A 21,255-nucleotide genomic window follows, 5' to 3' on the forward strand; every position below is an offset into this window, starting at 1 on the left:
CTAAAGCGCTATGTTATATCAATCTTACTCGCCTTTTATAGTAAGTACTTAGTTTATTTTGATAATTAATTATTATCACAGTAGGTAATAGTTTTATAATGCTTCCTTCAGTCAGCTCAATCTAAAATAGAGAATTAAGAGCTGGCTCATTGACTCATTTATAATGAGACAACAGAACTATACCTAATAAAAACTCATCAGTATTAAGTAATTTAAAATCTGGCGTCATTATTTTACCATTAATTGACATAAGCTTCTGTCAGTTTACTTTGTTTGATAATTATTAAGAATACTAGGTAGGTACTTTTAACGCGTCGGTCACCACTACCCATTACTTATAATGTTTATGTAGTAATTGTATGTATGTAATGTAAAAGCATGAGTCGGACTCGCACACGAAGGGTTCCGTACTTTCGTACAAGCAGATCACTGCAAGGTAATGATGGACTGCGCTATCTATATGTGATTTAGTAAATTAATTTTTTCGTAAACACTTTTTAATTTTTTTTTTGGCGATGTAACCACAAATTCACGGTTTTGGATTTTTTCCGTTACTTGTGCTATAAGGGCCACCTACCTGCCAAATTTCATGATTCTAGGTCAACGGTAAGTAGCCTATAGGTTTTCTTGATAGACACGACAGACAGACGCACGGATGGATAGACGGACAAACAGATAGACAGACAGACAACAAAGTGATCCTATAAGGATTCCTTTTTTTCCTCTTGAGGTACGGAACGCTAAAAATAAATAAATTAATCATTCAATCATTCAGAGAGTGAAATCACGGTTTTTAGTCGTCACTAGAAAAAATACAATTACTTACAAGAAACAATGATTAAAGTAGACAATATAAAAAGCCATTGTAAAACAAGCATTTCACGTTTACATTGTATTCTTAGTTTTCTTTGCGCAAGAATTACTATTCAAGGCTGATCGAGTAACAAATCATTCTAGCAGAACGAAAATCTCAACGCAGTGATTAATGAATAAACTTGACCCGAAAATTGAATAGAACTTAAGTGCAATAGGTGTGTTTAAATTGGGTTCAAAAACGATCTATTCAACGCCAATTTTTTTAAACAACATACGGTTATAAAAATGTTAAAATGTCAAATATTCTTTTCACTTATTTAAATACATATTATTTTTACAGATTTTATATAAGCGAGCCAGCCGACCTTGTTACCGACAGTGAAATCATGATTATAAACATCATCAACTGATAGATGTCCACTGCTGGACATAGATCTCTTGTAGGGATTTCCACACGCCAAGGTCTTACACCGCCTGAATCCAGCGGCTCCCTGCGTCTCGTTTGATGTAGTCTGTCCACCTAGTCATCTAAGTTCCAACGCTGCGCCATCAAGTGCGAGGTCGCCATTCCAGCACCTTGGGACCCCAACGTCTATCGGTTTTCCGAACTATGTGCCCTGCCCATCGCCACTTCAGCTTCGCAACCCGTTGAGCTATGTCGGAAATCATGATTCATGATACGAGTGAAAACCCTCCGAAGGTCGAAAGCGCTGAGCAAATCACGTCGCTGACGTGTTTCTCCGAGGTTTTCGTTTTTATCTTTTTAAGTCAGCTAAGGAAAACTTTTAATATAATAATATCGTACCCTTATTGCAAAAACCGATTATCTGCACCAAAATTTGAGCGAAACTTTTTGAGATTATAAGTATTTGAAACTTTAACGATACAAAAATTAATTATAATGATATCAATTTTTAAACACTTATCGTTTTTATAAACAAGAAACTATTCAAGAAACGTTAAGTAGGTTAATAATTAAAAAAAACTTTCTAGATTTTCAATAAAAAGAAGAAAATAACCGGTAAGGAGCTCATTTAGTTGGTTTTTCCTGACTGTAGGAAAACTACCATATTTTCAAAATTACTGTTCTGGTAGCTCTATTGGCATTTTTTATTTATTCATTTGCTTTGGATAGTAATAACCATCAAAACAAAAATAATTTTAGTTCAACTATAGCCAGTACAGGTGTAAAATAAATATCTTTAGTTGCTTTTGGCTGAAGGCAAAGTAGATTTTATTTAACTTTGTACGTACTAACGGCAGCACCCCACGATTTTTTACACGTAATGGGTAAATTTTAATAGCCTACGTTATTCCTTATAATCTCAGCTATCTTTAAAAAAAAGTTTCGTTGAAATTTGTCTAGCCGTTACACAAATTAACACATTTGAACAAACAATCTATCTGGTTTTATTATATTAGAATAACTCTGTCTGCCCCTTGGATTCATCAGAAATTCAGAAAATGCACTTCCTCTTGAATCACTATCTACTGATGAAAACCGCATTAAAGTCTGTTGCGTAGTTTAAAAGATCTAAGCGCACATACATACGATTACATACAGTGGGACAGACGGCGGGAAGCGACTTTGTTTTATACTAATGTAAAGATATTAATAATATTATAGATTTAATTAAAAAAAAACAATACTTTTACAAAAATATCTTTATTTAATATTTAAATAAAAAAACTGGCCAAGTGCGAGTCAGGCTCGCGCAATGAGGGTTCCGTACTACAGTCGTATTTTTTCGACATTTTGCAGGATAATTCGAAAACTATGATACATAAAAATCTGTTTTAGAATGCACAGGTGAAGACCTTTCATATTATGATACCCCACTTGATATAGTTATCTTACTTAGAAAACTCAAAATACTAATTATTAGTTCATGACCACATTTTAATATTTTTTGGGTGATGTAACCACAAATTCACGGTTTTCAGATTTTTCCCCGAATGTCTATGTAATGTGCTATAAGATCTACCTGCCTGCCAAATTTCATGATTCTAAGTCAACGGGAACTACCCGGTTTCTTGACAGACAGACATACAGACAGACAGACAGACAGACAACAAAGTGATCCTATAAGGGTTCCGTTTTTCCTTTTGAGGTACGGAACCCTAAAAAACGTAGTTTATTCTTCTAAGCTAGACAGAGAACATGTGTCATCAGTGTCAGAGAGAGTTGCAGCTGGCAATCGATCAACACTGCTATCTTCAGTAGCCAGAGACTGGAACCACCCATGATACTCTTCCGGTATTACACATTTATTGCATAGATTAATCAGATCCTTCTTCTTAGCTATGGATATAGGGAGACGTCCGCTATATAGTTGTTGTAAGGGTGGAAAGATCGTTATCTTTCCTGAACTGGATGGTTGTATACGCTTGTTCTTGTCTTGTCGTGCTTGTCTTGTGGCATAACCATGGTTTGCAGGTGAAGAGGTCGTTGGTCGGCCCAAGTTGGTTTTCATGGACGTAGTGATGTTCAAGATCATAAATTCATTGGACATGTCATAATTATAGTAAATCTTATTATCTCCTTTCAGATACTTCATTCGTTTAATCTTGAGCCAGTTTACTTTGTCTCCTTCTGTGTTCCTATTTCTATTTATTATAATAGTCTCTGCCAATACCTTCAAATCTTTAAATTCATTGTATTTGAATTCTTTAACATGGTAAGCGTTCTTTGTAACATTCTTACCTTCATGTTTATAAACTTTTTTAGACCTAGCCCGTTTAAAAACATTTATCCAGTCAGACATACAGTAGATGTCACAATTTTTCCTTGCAGTTTCTATGGCGCTGTGCATGGAGTCAGCTTCCATGTAGCTGTGACCGGATTCGAGGAACTTGTGTTCTATTACATCTAGGTGTGTGTCCTGCATCATGATCCACAATAGTATGGCGGCAATATACTGATTACGGTTTTGACCGCCACACGTATCAGAAAACAAGCTGACTTCTTTAATATGCTTTGGCACGCATGTGGTTAAATAATGATGTAAAATCGTTCCGATTTCAGCGCTACCTTTTTTACCATGCACTTCATTCCAAACAAAACAGTAAGCTTCATTGGGAAGTGCGTTTTCGTAAATGGTTAAATTGTAAAGTGTCAATTTTCTTGTATAATAGAGAAGACCCACATCAGTACTGGGAATTTGCAATATTGCTTGTAAATCAAACGAAACTGTTAAGAAATCAGTTTCTTTTTCAGCTCTTTGTTTATCTTTTTGTTATTCCCGATTACATGTTTCCTTCCTTTGTATATGTTCATCATAATCTTGCTGTAGTTTGCCTTTTTCTTCGCCGTCGGCACGCTTAAATTTGGTACATAAAAGACATTGGTCTTTCTTAGGCATAAAAAACCTAAATTAAATTCTGTAGAGAAAATCCTTCGATATGTCATTTCTGATACAATTGGTTCGTTATTTTTGTTTTTACATTCTTCTACATAGAGAGCGTACATTTTGCTTAATGTAAGCCCAGTATCTAAATATCTGCGTTTCAACTTCTTTCGCACATAGTGACTTTCCATGCTAGGAAATGATGCTATGTGCTTTTTAACGGCTTCTACCATCTCAGATGACGTTTTATTTGGGGGCTCACGACGTCCGCGCGGGTCCTGTCCTTTTGAGTACTGTCCCAAACTATTGCGGTGCTTTACAGCATCTGCTATTACATGCGGTGAAATGCTTAATGTTCTGCAAAAAAAATCTTGGCACACATTTTTTTTCTCCCCTTCAATTATAAAGAAACATTGTTTACTATACTTCCGCTGTGTAGATCGTTTTCTATTCAAAAGAATCCTCTTTGTAGGTTTGACTTCAATAATACTTAATATAAACTGTTTTTTTGAAATGTAGTCTAGGTTCCAGTATTTCCTGCACAATTCTTTACGAATATTTTCGGTAACATGACTGTTACAATCAAATTTGCACTTAGAACAGTTAATAGGCTTAGGGAGTTTTGGTTCTCGATATTTCATTTTAGTTACGTATGGTAGGCCTTCAGCTCTACGTCTTTTCGCCAGATTCTTTTTCCATGTAGCTGGATCTTGTCGACTCCATCGAGAGCGTGGTTGTATAACTTTCCAAGTTAGTTTAAATATGTCTTCCGTTATTGTTTGGGCTACACATTGGGATTCATTATTTTTAGGAAGTTGTTTTGGTTTGCCAAACAATAATGCTATAGCTTTACTTCGCATTTCTTTAATATTTTCTTTTTTATTTAAACATCTGTCTGGATTTAACAACTCATCCAACTGTATTAATTCTGAATCCTCAGATTCAGATGTAGTAGGATGATGTAGATCAGCAGGTAAATACGAAGGGTCCTGATCTGAAAAGTCACCATCAAAAAGAGATTCATTTTCGCTTTCTTCCGTTGGTTCGTGATTTTCCATAGTTTGTTTTGATGAAATGTCAACTGTAATTGAAAGCAAAAGAGTTGAAGTTAATTGTACAAAAAATAAACAATATTATTGGATAGGATGCTAAATTTAAATAACTTCATTTTCACACATTCCTTTCATCATAATAATATATTCAAGTCAGCTAACTTGATCATCATCGTACATAGCTAAGAACATTCTCCCTTAAACCAGCTTTCAATTGAAAAAACTGCATCCACATCAGTCCACCTGTTTGCGAGCTACGTTGCCACTGACAGACAGACAGATGGCTTCGAAATTACCTATAACACTGTAGTCATGTTTGTATGTTTGTTCCTGTGGCCATACTAGGATCTAAACACACCACACATATACACACACACCTGTCTGTTTGTCTGTTACGGGAAGGGTAAAACCGCGGTGCACAGCTAGTTATATTTAAAGTGATTTTAACTTAAGTAGGTACCTACCTTCCACTGTCGTAGAAATTGGCAAATCACACGTCATCAACACTGTTGGTTTAGACTGACTTAAATACATATCATAAGCTTGCGATAGTAAGTCATCATTACACCAAAGATCATCTGTGAAACAAATCAAACTCGTTAGATATTATTTCGGCAGAACAATACTTTTCAATTTTGTTAGCAAAACCTGTTAGTACCGGCTTTATAACCTAAAGATTTAAATTATGTTACTTACCTTGGTTTTCTAAGGAACTTTCAAGTGTTTTTTTTTCATCATCTTTAGAGATACTCATTTTATAAAACTTCACAAAGATAACGAATACTTAATACTTTGTTTTTTCCTATTGTTTAAATACGAGACAATGATAACCGCAACGCTCGACAATCGGCGCACGATTAAGAACAAGCGCGCGTTGAATGTAGCGTGCGCAAGAGAAGGCTATACATGGATAGTCGGTTTTAACCGAAGCTAATTCGGAAACTGTCTCACATGTACTTAATGAAAGAAAAAAGTAAACACAGATAATTGATAGTAGCTGAAGATATTTGGAAACCGTCGTAGCCCAGTTATACAGTAAAAGTGAGCTATAGTTATCTAAGTTGTTTTACCTGCAATAATTTTAACCAAATATGGTGTTTTATTATTCTGCAAAAAGCAACTAATGTTGTTTAGTTTGTTTTACTGGTAGATACATCAGCGATTTCTAGTATAATAATAAAAGCTAAAACCAGTTACCGCAGGTTAATATGTATTAACAGAATAATAAGACATAAAAATAAATCAAGCAACTACATCTGAAAAGTGTTATAATACGAAACATGGTTTTTGTGGTATAGATTTATAAATCTAAAGTATTTAAATGAGTTTAGTTCTTTTTTTAGGAAGATAATTAAATCATACTTGAAGGTAGTTGCTTTTAACCCTAGCTATCTCCGTAAAAAAGCGTCGTAACAGATAATGGGTTTTACCTGTAGCTTCGTCGTGACTGGAAGAGTCGATTGGCATATTAACCTAATTTTGGTACAAAAATGCAGATAATCGGTTTTTGCAATAAGGGTACGATATAATAAATTATTTATTGATCAAAAGCATAGGTGGGCATTTTTCAAAAAAGTTGTCGGTAGCGTAATAGGAATTCCACATAAATAAAAATTTAGTTTTGCCTTAAAATGTAATTATATTGTAAATATATAGTATAAACTATATAAAAATAGTAAATTTTATTAAAAATAAATGTAATAATTGGGAATATTTTCATTTTTAACTTGATACCACCCAATTGAAGTTCCATTACGTCACTGACTTTTTATTGGATTTCCAGGGAAATAAAACAAGTTATACATTAATTATCTTTAATGTCGAAAAATTAACCAAATCAGCCTTCTTAAAATAATTAAAACTAAACATATAACATCAAATTGAACTGAAGCTTTTAACAAAAATGTTCTTTAACGCTACTTTTGGATGTTTTGTACTAAAGAATTTTGTTAAAACACTGACTATTTTCTTGTAAATCTTTTAATATTAAATTGTGACAAATAACTAATTATTTAATAACATTTCTAAACATTAAAATATTTATATATCTCTGACTGTATAGCCATTTCTCTAAAAATAAACCTTTATCAAAAATGGGACAGTGACGTATAGTGGAATACAAAATCGCGTTTAGGAAACATAAGGCATCGTGCATAATTGGTCAAAAAAGACAAAAAAATAGCATTACAAATCAAATATTATTATGTAGCTAATCATCACAGTAATATTATAAAACGAGAAGTTTCGTTTGTTACAACCTGCAGCAAAAACTGCTGAACCGATTGACATCTCTTGATCCCGAATATCCCGCAGGATAGAAATCTTTGCAAGTGAAATAGTGTGGGCTGGCTATCTAAGACGTAAATTAAATAATTATTATAACATATTATATTCTATAAAGTTTTTAAATTATAAAATTTAAAGAATATAATATACTGGCTGGTTCATTTGAGTGGGTCAGTAAGGGGAGGTCCTGGAACCGCTGTAGCTATGAGAAAACGTTTTTAGGAGACCATCCGTTATTTTTGAAATAATTAACATCCGCAATATTTTTACAGCGGTTTATATAGCCTAACACACCAGAATACATCATAGGTTAAAAACTTACCTCTATCTTTTTTATGTTGGTTTAAATGATGATGATGATGACAATCAAACTTCCTATGAAAACACCTTTATTGTTCCATTACGTTACTTTTCAATTCTATTCACGCGACTGTGGTTCACGGTAGCGTAATGGCGGTGACGTATACCACCCCTTAAAAATTCAAAATCAATATTACATATTAATAATCAAAGGTTAGACTGATTTAATTTTACTTTCCAAATAAAGAATAACAAATCTCTTTAATAACATACAAACACAAATGCGCAATCAAACCTTACCTATTAAAATCAGTATCGTTGGTGGAACAAATTTTTTGAACCAAGTCGAAGCAACCACTTCTGTTGCGTTTTTCTGGCGACTGCTTTTGTAAAATACAACACGGCGATTACCATAGACTAATAATGTTGCCAGTATTCCGAAAATATTTTGCAAATGGTGCAATTTTCATTCGAAGACCTCGAAAGGCCGGTAGCGTAAGCGGAAATTCCACTAACACCAAATTCACGGGACAGCAAATAAATTGTATTTTTTAAATAAAATTCTATCGTAATGTCTTTGTTTAAGGGCTTTAATTTGAAATTAGTATCATACTTAACTACCTCAGTGTTCAAATATTCATGAAATATTTTTGGACGGTATAATTTTTGACTCTGAACTTGACAAGGTGTTAGTGGGACATATGTCAGAAGGTACTTCCTCTCTTTTATTTTTTGGTATTTTATGTTTTTAAAACTCTTAAACATGAATTAACATATTAAATTATAAAAGATTAAATATTAAACAATATTGGTAAGCATAGACAATAGCTTGTTTTTTTCATAAAGTTTGATCAAATTACCATCAAAGTGGCCGGACAACGACTTTTATAATGGGACAACTTTTTTGAAAAACGCCCATGTACAATTATACATACTTACTTACCAACTACAACATACCAATTTGTTAATACTGAAAAACCGAAACCACCACCTGTAACCTGTGACGTCGGAAATGAGTTTTATGTAGGTAAGTTTTATTCTATTATATTAACTTAATAATATGTGTTTTATGCCTGACAACAAATATCATAAACTTTTATCATTAAAAAAAGTATGTAACTGTGTGTGATGTATTATGAAAGTATAAGTCCCGCAAATTGCTAATGCGCGTGACGCCATTTTAGTGACGTCAGCACTAGACTGAAGTTTCAAGCTGATGGTATATTTTTATTTCGGCTGACGATAAAATGACGTTATTTCGATGTTAATGAGACATGGTTCCAGCGCAATAGCAATTTGCGGGACTTATAACTGCGGTTATCTCGTATCTGACTGTCCGCAGTTGCACATCCCTCGCACCCCTGTGCCACTTGTTGCGCAACCCGAGACTTATTGCGGCGGGACACTAGCTGTCACTTGCTGCACAGATAAAAATGTACCAGCCACTGTCGGTGTACCTAGCTAGCTATTTCATTTACGAAACACAACTACCAACAGTGTGCCACGAGCTTTTGTTTTCTTTTTAATTGCGCGATGGAGGACTAGGGCCGTAGATTTAGTAAAAAAGCTAGATTAAAGTATTGTGTAACCGCGTATGAGATAGCGATAGCGCGACGTAACGATGAATAACACGACGATTATTACCATTGTTTAATAGTCAATATTTGTATTAACCGATCAACAATATTTGTATTAAAGGTTTTTTATGTGAAAACAAGTAATTAACTAATGAGAAATACAATTACGCCACGAATTCTCATGGTTTGTTTTGCAACTAAAGTTGTATTCCTTGTAGGTATGTATTTTTGAAAAAATCGGTTACACGATAAGGGACAAAAAATAGGTTAGCTGCGTCTCTGTTTATCACATTAGTAACTTTATCTGTGCTCTCTTTTGAGTGTGAATGAGAAAGCAAACGTTCCTTTATCTAGCTTTATTACTTACGACTAGGGCCGAGTACACACGTGCGAGTCTTTATTTGGCAAAAATATGTTAAAACTTAAACAGAAAAAAAACACCTCGACTTACCAGGCTGTATGGTTTACAACCTTTGCCTGTCCTGAGGAGAATGAATTGAACAACTATTGTTATGTTAAAACTTAAAATTATTGATACAGCTTACAAGTGGGTACTCATACACATAGGTGTAAGTCCCGCAAATTGCTATTGCGCTGGAACCATGTCTCATTAACATCGAAACGACGTCATTTTGATGTCAGCCGAAATAAAAAGATACCATCAGCTCGAAACTTCTGTCTAGTACTGACGTCACTAAAATGACGGCTACGCGCAATAGCAATAATTATTCTTGTACAGAACCATAAAAATTCACGCATATAGGACAACACAACTTGTTGCATGCAAAGAAAAAAGGATAACCTTTCTGACAGGCATGCATGGCGACCGAAAAAGAATATACACCCGTGTGCGATACTTTACCTACAGACGAGTTAAACTTTTTGACACTTTGAAAAAGCTTCGACGTAGTTTTGCTACAACATGCAGCTACGTTAGTAATTTATTTATAACTAGCTGCCCTGGCGAACTTCGTTCCGCCTAACAGTCGATTCAAATTTTTTAAATTTTTCTCTCCGTAAGAACCATCCTTGTACTGCAAGGAGTATAATAAAAAAAGAACTAGCAAAATCGGTTCAGCTGTTCTCGAGATTTGCGATGACCAACGCATTTAGTGATTCATTTTTAGGGTTCCGTACCTCAAAAGGAAAAACGGAACCCTTATTGTTGTCTGTCTGTATGTCTGTCTGTCTGTCTGTCCGTCTGTCTGTCAAGAAACCTACAGGGTACTTCCCGTTGACCTAGAATCATGAAATTTGGCAGGTAGGTAGATCTTATAGCTGACATTTGGGGAAAAATCTGAAAACCGTGAATTTAGGGTTAGATCACACAAAAAAAATTAAATTGTGGTCATGAACTATTAATTAGTATTTTCAACTTTCGAAGTGAGTGACTATATCAAGTGGGGTATCATATGAAAGGTCTTCACCTGTACATTCTAAAACAGATTTTTATTTATTTTTATGCATCATAGTTTTTGAATTATCGTGCAAAATGTCGAAAAAATACGACTGTAGTACGGAACCCTCGTTGCGCGAGCCTGACTCGCACTTGGCCGGTTTTTATATTATAGAGTGATAATAATTCAATGACTATGTAACGAACCTTTTTTATTACAGAAAAGGAATAAGTAATACCTATTTAAACACTCATTTCATTACATGTAATAATAATAATTATTGTTCTACAAAAAGTTTTAATTTTTTGGCGGAGAGTAGACGGTTTTCAATAGAGCGAAGTACGACCAAGCGCTGCTTAAAATCTGGAAAAAATAACAAACACTACAAAAAGTCACTTTAGGTTTTTTTTTTGTACGGAGGGTTATGGTATTTAATAGGTAACAAAGATTTCCTAATAGTTTCTAATTCATTAACTCATCTTTTGATAATCTGTTGGTTGGTGCACTTTGGCATCATGATGAACCCATCGCCGGCCTACTATTGAACACGGGTCTCCTCTCAGGATGAAGGTTTAGGCCATAGTCCGCCACCTTGGCCCAGTCCAGATTGGCAGATTTCACACACCTTTGAGAACATTATAGAGACCCCACAAGCATGCAAGTTTCGTCACGATTTTTTCCTTCACCGTTAAAACAAGTGATATTTTAATTGCTGAAAAATAAAAGCGGCCAAGTGCGAATCAGACTCGCGCACTGAGGGTTCCGTACTACAATCGTATTTTATCGACATTTTGCACGATAAATCAAAAACTACTAACTAGATCTCGCTCAAACCAATTTTTTGTGGAAGTTTAGATAGAAGTGGAAGATATTTTTTTTTAGTTTTATCATTCTCTTATTTTAGAATTCACAGGCACACACATTTTACCACTTTGCAAGTGTCTCTCGCGCAAACTATTCAGTTTAGAAAAAAATGATATTTAAAACCTCAATATCATTTTTGAAGACCTATCCATAGATACCCCACACGTATGGGTTTGATGAAAAAAGATTTTTGAGTTTCAGTTCTAAGTATGGGGAACCCCCAAATTTTTTGTTTTTTTTTCTATTTTTGTGTGAAAATCTAAATGCGGTTCACGGAATACATCTACTCACCAAGTTTCAACAGTATAGCTCTTATAGTTTCGAAAAAAAGTGGCTGTGACATACGGACGGACAGACAGACAGACATGACGAATCTATAAGGGTTCCGTTTTTTGCCATTTGGCTACGGAACCCTAAAAAGCACTCCGAAAAGTTAGAGGTGCGTGCCTGTGATCCAATACCCAAGGCCCCGACCTCCTGACGTGGCCGAGCGACGTCTTAACCACAGGTCGAGATGGCAATCTGGGTATGAGACGGGGGTGATAACGTATCTCACGATAGGCTTGCGAAAGGCGTAAATCTCGCAATCATTGCTGTCAAACGTCCGGCTAGAAGGAGACAGCCACAAAGCAAAAAAAGAAGAAGAAAAAGAGAGACAGCAAATGAACTTTCGGCTTGCTACTGGCTGTACCGTGCGCGCGGGGGCAGTCCGGGTGTGCGGGGTGTTCCCTCCCCGATTGCCATCTCGACTTGTCGCGTACTATAGGCTATCACCGCTTATTTCTTGGAAGTCGGTAGATATAGTTAAACTTACGCTCATGAATGCTTTCAGACTGACGTCAGAGAACCCGAAAGCGGTTAACTTGCACGGCTTCTGAGCCCTGAAAATATTTTCAGAATGAGCTATTTTCAAAAATGACAAAAAATTTGAACTTGTATAATATTAGCCTCATTCATCATCATCATCATCATCATCATCATCAACCAATAGATGTCCACTGCTGGATATAGGTCTCTTGTAGGGACTTCCACACGCCACGGTCTTGCGCCCCCTGGATCCTGCGGCTCCCTGCGACTCGTCTGATGTCGTCTGTCCACCTAGTGGGGGGTCTTCCAACGCTGCGTCTTCCGGTGAGAGGTCGCCATTCCAGCACCTTGGGACCCCAACGTCTATCGGTTGTACGAACTATGTGCCCTGCCCATTGCCAGTTCAGCTTCGCAACCCGTTGAGCTATGTCGGTTACTCTAGTTCTCCTACGGATCTCCTCATTTCTGATTTGATCCCGTAGAGAAGCCTTATTAATGATGCACATTTCTAATGTATAGAATCTGTCACTGACCTCGTCAGTACAATGAGCAAGTTTTTCCCCGACGTGACATTGAGATGGTACCACTTGCTATTGTAAACTGCATGGCTCACTTCCATACTCTGTAACAAATCGCGAATAATAAAATTACAGTAAGTACCTGGCAGGAATTATTGTTTAGAAAAAGATGGCGGTTTCGTAGAGCGACGTCTCTATCCTTGAGACCGACAAAATGTCACATAGGTATGAGCGACAGAGACGACGCTCTACGAAGCCGAAATCTCTTTCTAAGGTCGTTGTACAATATTTCCTGCCGGCTACAATAGTGAGTACCTACATATTAAAAAACTCTTTAACTGATTCAATAACACCCAGCCCAAACTCTTGGACCTAGAAAGCTGAAATTTCAAGCAGAATTTCACTTTATAATGTAGAGAAAGATTTTTGGAAATTCTTCAAAAGATAAAGTTCACGAACAAAATTGTATTCAAAAGGAGTTTTTTTTTAATTGCCATAAACTTACCGATTTCATTAGAAAATCTCCGAAGAAACAGAGCATGAATATTTGCATCAAGCTTGCTGATAGAAATACAAGGAACGTCACAACAAACGCGACGTTCTCCATCGCCTAAGAATATAGAAAATAGAAATATCATTTTAAGATAGAAGAAAAAATTAAAAATTAAATTTGAAGCAGATCGAAGATTAGAAGGGTTTTTAACCAATTTTGAATTATTTAACATTTACATAGATTTGTAGTTAATATTTTTTGTGATGTTTTTTTATAAACCCTCTCAAAGTTAAATAAAAATTTATCATCACGATAATTATTGTGAAAATCAATGTCTATTTTGGTATTTCTAGATATCTAGAGGTAATTAGAGTCAAAACTCTAAATAGGACTTATTGTTATATTCTTTGTTTTAAAACTTAGATAAGTACCTTTATACTTAATAAGTACCTAATTTAAATTATATCAATAATCAGAAGTAGGATTTTACTAAACGCAAAATAAAGTAAAAATTAAGTATTTACAATAACATTAAAGCCTGTTAAACAGATCATAACAGAGCTCGATACGAAATTGATTAACGTCGATTCTGCGTATATGAACTCCAGCATGCTCGATAACCTGCAAACACAAAGAAAAGTTGAGCCATGATTACTTTTTATTTTTATTTTATTCATTATAGGTATACGCTTGACCACAATCACACCTGATGGAAAGTGGTGATGTGACCTAAGATGGGACGCGTTTACCTAGAAGATGCCTATTCACTCTTGTTTTAAAGATACCCGGGTTGTAATTGGTAGGAAACACATATCACGGAAGAGTATTCCAAACCTTAGCCATACGTATGAGGAATGATGACGCAAAATGTTTCGTGCGTGTATCCATTGATATAGAATCAAAGAAATTTCAAGTAGGTACTAATTCTTAATAAGAATTATTACTTTCTATATCGATGTATAGAATTGGTAGGTACAAATTTTAAACCCCTATTTTACACCCTTAGGGTTGATCTTTAACAATGAGATTTTAACATATGAGCTTAATAAAATATGTCATACTGCTAATTGCAAAAATATTAACTACAAAACTTCTTTATAGACACTTCAAAACTGACAGACTTTCATACAAACTTAAACCCCTATTTTACCCCTTTAGGGGTTGACTTTTGAAAAATCCTTTCTTGGCGGATGCCTACGTCATAATAGCTATCTGCATGCCGAATTTCAACGCGACCCGTCCATAGTTTGAGCTGTGCGTTGATAGATCAGTCAGTCAGTCAGTCAGTCACCTTTTCCTTTTATATACCTATATAGATATTTGTACACTGAACTGAAGACTGAGTCTTCAGTTTATTATAAACCTTACATTTGAACATGAAGTTTAATAACGTTTGTAAACACTACCTAATTTGAAATAAGGTCAAACCAACATTTTATTTTATTTTTCGAGTCGCTTTTCAAGCAACGCTTATTATAAATCCTGTAGATACTCATATCGCTGCTTGTATCCTAAAACTTAGAGATTATAATATTGGCATTAGTGCGAAATCACATTCTGAAAATGGATTTTGGATGTATTGATATTCAGTAGGTCATCTTCGCCTATAATTAAGTGGGAAGTAATCAAATGGTTGGCAGAAGATTTTTAGTCATCTAGTAATAGAATTATCGATTTCGTTCAAGTTTTTCACTACTATTTAGATAGAGCGTCTCGTTGAAAGTTACGATCCAAATGAAGCTGGAGCGAGCTATTTTCTTCATAAATCGTAATAATACTAAGAACATCTTTAACACATTCTTAATTTCTTACCGTATAAGTTCCTTGTGCCACTTAACCAATTTTACAAATTTCTGCTGAAACTCTTCTGATTCACGATACATCGAAACATAATTCTTTTCAATCAGATTTTCAATGTCATGCTGCAGTAAACGAAACTGAACTCCTAGGTATGTACAACAAACATAGAGAAGATTATCTGCCCCACAAATATTTAGAAGCACGATGGAACCTAAAAAAGAAGTTAATAACATTGTTGTTGTGACTTTACAAGATTTATTTGGCAATTGAGTTGAATCATGATTCAGGATTAAAGTGCAATTAGACAGTGAGTCATTTTTAGTTAAAAACGATGAACCATGAACAATGAAAAATGAAATACTCGTGATTTGCTTTATTTGTGTTACTTCATCGATGAGGCGTCGAAAAGGAAACCAATAAGGAACCATCTTTGTTGAAATCGGAATATCAAATAGACACTGGTTTGCTAGGGGGCTGGGATACGCTAGATCGAAGATGGAGATTTAGGAAAATGCGTTGTAGTTTCACACCAAAAATTGTACGAGCATTGAAATCTAAATTCTGATGACTCCAGAATCCAACCTTGTAGAGGGGAGAAGGATCCTTCAATAAAACAGAAACGAAACCATTTCAGAGCGAAAAGTATTCCAGTACAAAAAATTCATTGCTAAGAAGTTACCAAATCTAAGTTATAGTTACCAAATAAAATTGCAATTCCAAGTAAGTGGTTTCTGTTTAAGTTTTTAGTTTCGATTCTCGTTAATTTTTACTATAAATCGTTACCATACTCACCCGACCAAAACTGATGTATATACACGAACGGCCAATATCTTATGTCGTGCGAATCAAATGGGTAAAGTATCAAAAAAGGCAATACCAAGTCCACTTCCTTGGTTTGGTAATACTTCAATGATATCAAAATTATCGGATTCGTAATAAACATAAGCATTAGTACAAGGCTTAATATATCTGAACATTTCAATATTAAATGTAAGAATTTAATGTATTTTCTTCGTACGTTGTCGATTTCGTAGTTTTCTTCAACACCTTTATAATAATTTTTATTTTGTCTTTTAGTTTTGTTTTTTAAAATCATATCCTCATTAATTTCATGTTTTCTGAACTTCTCATCTACTGTTTCATGTTTTATTTCTAGTTCACGGAGTTGATCAATTAAATTGCAGACATAATCTTCGTAGTGTATCATAAACATGGCTTTCAAATCCGCAAGAAAGCTGAAAGTTACGCAAGGCGCGATGTAAGTTAGTTCCACGAACGTTTTCCCCGTTCGTATGCCATCTATAAACCAGTAGATACCACCAATAAGATCACTGTTGAGCCAAAAAAAGTTTAAAAGGTACACGCAACGTTTTTTTAGTTTATGTGTTTTCGTAAGTTTTTTACTTTCAAAAGTGAGGCCGCTGCAACGGAATATAAATTGGAGTTTTTGTAATGATTTGTCAAAGTTGATCGGTTGAGCCATTTTATGGTCGATTGCTTTGCTTTATTCTTCAGAGTATGTTGATCGAATACTGGGGATTTCAAGCTTTTATAATATTATATACTTTAAATAGTAATTGATGGTTTCGCCTTTTAAAATGTGATTATAATATGTCTGTAATACTAGGTAATTATAGGATTTGGTACTAAATGTTTAAAATTATAAACATTATTTTCTACATACACATATTTTAATGATTGCGTAAGTAAGTATATTTTAATCTAAATAAGTAAGAGTTGGATAGATGGACCCGTTACTTTAAAAAAATATACTAATCGGACTGGTCCAAGTTAACTGCCCATAAGCACAGAAGAGATAAGGCCCATAATGTGCATGACCATAGAGAAGAGCACGGCTTAAGACAAAAATATCTTTATGTGTATATGGACAATGGAATGTGCTTTTTGTAAACTTTCTTTAATAATCTTAGGAGCTCCACTCAAGGCTTTGAATATTATTTACAAAATGAAATAAAATTTATTAAAGACTACTTAAATTCATAGGATAGGAAGGTATGCAATTATAATTTACATACAATGAGGCGGCTTTGGCGAGTGCGATCACTAAAATATGTGCATGGTTCTCTATTTAAAATTTAAAAAAAATTAAATGTTTGTTCAATAACCCTGTCCATACGAAGTAATATATAAGTCAATGTCTGTCTGTCTGTCTGTCCGTCGTGACTGTCAAGAAAATCTATAGGCTAGGTACTCCCCGTTGACCTAGAGTCATGAAAACGTAGATAGAGTAATAAAGGTAGATTGAAGTACTATGTAACCGCGTATGAGATAGCGATAGCACGACGTAACGATGAATAACACGACAATTATTACTTACCCTTGTTTAGTAGTCAATATTTGTATTAACCGATCAACAATATTAACGTTTTTTATGTGAAAACAAGTAGGTAAATAACTAATGAGAAATACAATTATGCCACGAATTCTCATGGTTTGTTTTGCAACTAAAGTTGCATTCCTTGTATGTATTCTTGAAAAAAACCGGTTACACGATAAGGGACAAAAAATACGTTAGCTGCGTCTCTGTTTATCATATTAGTAACTTTATCTGTGCTCTCTTTTTAGTGTGAATGAGAAAGCAAACGTTCCTGTATCTACCTTTATTACTCTATCTACGGAAATTTACTCGTTAGGTAGTCTTATACCACAAGTAAAGAAATAAATCCGAAAACCGTGAATTTGTGGTTACATCACAAAAAAAATTAAAATGTGTCCATGAACAAATAATTAGTTTTTTTAAATTTTCTAAGTAAGATAACTATGCCAAGTGGTGTATCATATGAAAGGGCTTCCCCTGTACTGTACATTCTAAAATAGATTTTTATTTATTTTATGCATACTTAATAGTTTTTGATTAATCGTGCAAAAAATACGACTGAAGTACGGAACCCTCGGTGCACGAGCCTGACTAGCACTTGGCTGGTTTTTATTATTATTTGTTGACTTGTTATACCTAGTGGCTATAGAAATACACATTCTGTGAAAATTTCAACTCTGCCTATTACAGTTCACGAGATACGCATGCTGACTGACAGACAGATGGACGAACGGACGGACAGCGGAGTCTTAGTAATCCTACTAATGTTGTTGTAATGTTTGTTAGGTACTCAATCACGCAAAAGCGGCTAAATGGATTTGGATGAAATTTGGAATGGAGATAGATTAGGTATAACTACCCTAGATTAACATATAGGCTACTTTTCATCCCGAAAAATCAAAAAATTGCCGCGGAATTTTGAAAAATGTAAATCCACGCGGACGAAGTCGCTGGCATCAGCCAGTAGCATATAATAATAAATTGGCATCCTTCGGGTAGGTAGTAGGTACGGAACTCTAAAAATTATAAACTGTATACGGATCCCTATTAATGCTAAACAGTCACAAACGAATTCGGATTATAATTGCAGTCCACCAAATTGGCGGGTGCCGGGTTTGAAAACCATTATTTATTAATGTGAAAAGTGCTTCAATATTAAATGAACAGTTTAAACGATTTTCTAACGTGTAATTTTCTGTAATCATCTAGTAATAACTAATACTATAGACGAGGGGTACACACTACAGTCTACACAGTACCCGTAGTACAAGATTTTACGTCTCACCAAACCAAACCAAATTCGAGAGTCGAAATACTTCCGCGTTACAGTAAACTGGATCTTAAATGCCTTGTTTTGTTGTTGAAGAACGAAGAGGAATGGAAAAAGTACGCGAAGCTACTCAAATATATAATAAAAAAGCGAGAAGACGATGAATGGGAGAGGCAATGACCCACGCCCTGAAAAAACAGCTGCCTTCCTGAAGTAATGCTTCGTGCAATTCCGGGAAGCCGCGAGCGGAGTTATCGAAGAGTGGAGGAGGTTTTTTAGTCCGTAGGCCACAGCGCAACATCTGCAGTGGAGTCGGGCATGCACAGTGCAATCCATGAGGGTTTTCCTCCTCCAAGGAAAAAAAAAATGCCTTGTTTTAAAGCTCAAGTTTGTCTACACTTCTACAGCCAGCGCTCCAAGCGGAAACATTGCGAAATTAAAATCAGTGGCATTGAATATTTGACTTCAATTCAAGGCTGTTTAGGTCCATTTTTCTGTAACGCGTTAGTATTTCGACTCTCGAATTTGGTTTGGTTTGGTGAGACGTAAAATCTTGTACTACGGGTACTGTACGCTTAGTATAAGACGAGCTTATGCCCGCGACTTCCTTCGTCCGCGTGGACTACACAAATTTTAAACCCCTATTTTACAACCTTAGGGTTGATCTTGAACTAAGTATGAGATTTTAACATAATATGAGCTTAATAAAAAAAATATTAACTACAAAACTTATTTATAGACACTTCAGACAGACTTTTATACAAACTTCAAACCCCTATTTTACCCCTTCAGGGTTGCATTTTGAAAAATCCTTTCTTAGCGGATGCCTACGTCATAATAGCATTCGGCATACTATCTGCATGCCGAAGTTCAACGCGATCCATCCAGTAGTTTGAGCTGTGCGTTGATAGATCAGTCAGTCAGTCACCTTTTCCTTTTATATATTTAGATTTTACGTCTCACCAAGCAACGTTGCTAGAATTCGAAAATCGAAACACAATAACGTCAAAGTAAATTGGACCTAACTATCTTGATTTAAAGTTAAAAATTCAATTCGAACGCTCCTTTAAAAATGAATGGCATCATAAAGAGTGTTTGGTTTATATTACCCCTATTGTTTACGTTCAAGTGGAAACACGCCAGCTTATATTGAATGCACTAAACAACTGCAGCATACCTGCAGTTGAATTGTCTACTGCTCGACCAGTTGACATCGACTGCTCCAGCGATCTGTATAAGTAGATACGTTGTTCAATGAACAACTGCTCAAGCTGTTTTTTAAAAAGAATATGAGCTAAGTTTATCATGTGACTAATATTCCCCTTTCCCCTCCAACTAAGCGTTAAGCATGTGCTAGGAGTAGGTACGACAATAGTGCAACGGGTGGGGTTCGAACTAGCGACCTTTCGGATTGCTATACACGGACGCTCTTTATCTTATCCCGTTGCCTATCCCCCAATAAAGGTATGATTCCGAACCACGCTGCACGCAGCAGTGCTGCCGCAACAGTGCTGCCGCAACAGTGCTGTCACCAGCTGTCACAGTCTTGTCACGGCACTACTGGTCCCCATACAATCTCTATAAGCTTATATGACACTAGCTTATGCCCGCGACTTCGTCCGCGTGGACTACACAAATTTTAAACCCCTATTTTACACCCTTAGGTTTGATCTTTAACTATGAGATTTTAACATGAGCTTAACAAAATATGTCATACTGCTAATTGCAAAGATATTAACTACAAAACTTCTTTATAGACACTTCAAAACTGACATAGTTTCATACAAACTTCAAACCCCTATTTTACCCCTTTACGGGTTGAATTTTGAAAAATCCCTTCTTAGCGGACGCCTACGTTATAATAGCTATCTGCATGCCGAATTTCAGCGTGATCCGTCCAGTAGTTTGAGCTGTGAGTTGATAGATCAGTCAGTCAGTCAGTCAGTCAGTCAGTCAGTCACCTTTTCCTTTTATATATATAGATTATATTCTGAGCTAGGCAGAAATGTAGCGGAACATTGCTGCCTAGCTCGCAGTGGCGTGCAGGGCATAGAGGCATAAATGCACTGCTTACCCCAGTTGTAATGGCTCAATGCATATTTTTCATTATGACCTGCCAGTAAATATGTTCCTACGTAACTAATGCTTACCCTGGCTTCAAACACTGTGCACGCCACTGCTAGCTCGAATAGGTAATAACTAAGTAGCCCAAACTAATGGTAAGCTGAGGTAGCAGTGGGCAGGTCATGCCTGTCGTAGAGGCGATGGCCGTTGGAGCCGGAAAGTCCTTGAGTGGAGACCGCGTTAAGCAAGCGTAGTGTGGGACGCCCTCCAGCACGATGGACCGACGATATAAAGAGGCTGGCGGGAAGTGGCTGGATGAGGAAGGC

The 21,255-nt window shown here is 35.7% G+C and overlaps 3 protein-coding genes across 3 annotated transcripts in view; 1 reads left to right on the plus strand and 2 right to left on the minus strand.

Moving 5' to 3' along the window:
• Nucleotides 1-4,009: 4,009 nt before the first annotated feature.
• Nucleotides 4,010-6,142, minus strand: LOC138402610 (uncharacterized). Its single transcript, XM_069499932.1, has 3 exons — nucleotides 5,912-6,142; nucleotides 5,680-5,793; nucleotides 4,010-5,244 (listed from the first exon to the last, which is right to left on the minus strand). Exons 1-3 carry the CDS (start codon nucleotides 5,967-5,969, stop codon nucleotides 4,010-4,012), a joined length of 1,407 nt encoding a protein of 468 aa, XP_069356033.1. The 5' UTR covers nucleotides 5,970-6,142.
• Nucleotides 6,143-11,057: 4,915 nt separating this feature from the next.
• Nucleotides 11,058-16,740, minus strand: LOC117984078 (putative odorant receptor 92a). Its single transcript, XM_069499998.1, has 8 exons — nucleotides 16,354-16,740; nucleotides 16,050-16,260; nucleotides 15,270-15,468; nucleotides 13,982-14,078; nucleotides 13,470-13,574; nucleotides 12,980-13,068; nucleotides 12,454-12,520; nucleotides 11,058-11,138 (listed from the first exon to the last, which is right to left on the minus strand). Exons 1-8 carry the CDS (start codon nucleotides 16,738-16,740, stop codon nucleotides 11,073-11,075), a joined length of 1,221 nt encoding a protein of 406 aa, XP_069356099.1. The 3' UTR covers nucleotides 11,058-11,072.
• LOC117983872 (cytochrome P450 6B5-like) overlaps nucleotides 15,137-21,255 on the plus strand; it is a 66,519-nt gene continuing 60,400 nt past the window's right edge. The window contains exon 1 of the mRNA XM_069499979.1: nucleotides 15,137-15,141. The gene's annotated coding sequence lies outside the window, so the exon portion shown is untranslated. The remainder of the gene's footprint in view (nucleotides 15,142-21,255) is intronic.

Source organism: Maniola hyperantus, chromosome 7 (genome assembly GCF_902806685.2).
Source record: "Maniola hyperantus chromosome 7, iAphHyp1.2, whole genome shotgun sequence".
NCBI lineage: Eukaryota > Metazoa > Arthropoda > Insecta > Lepidoptera > Nymphalidae > Maniola > Maniola hyperantus.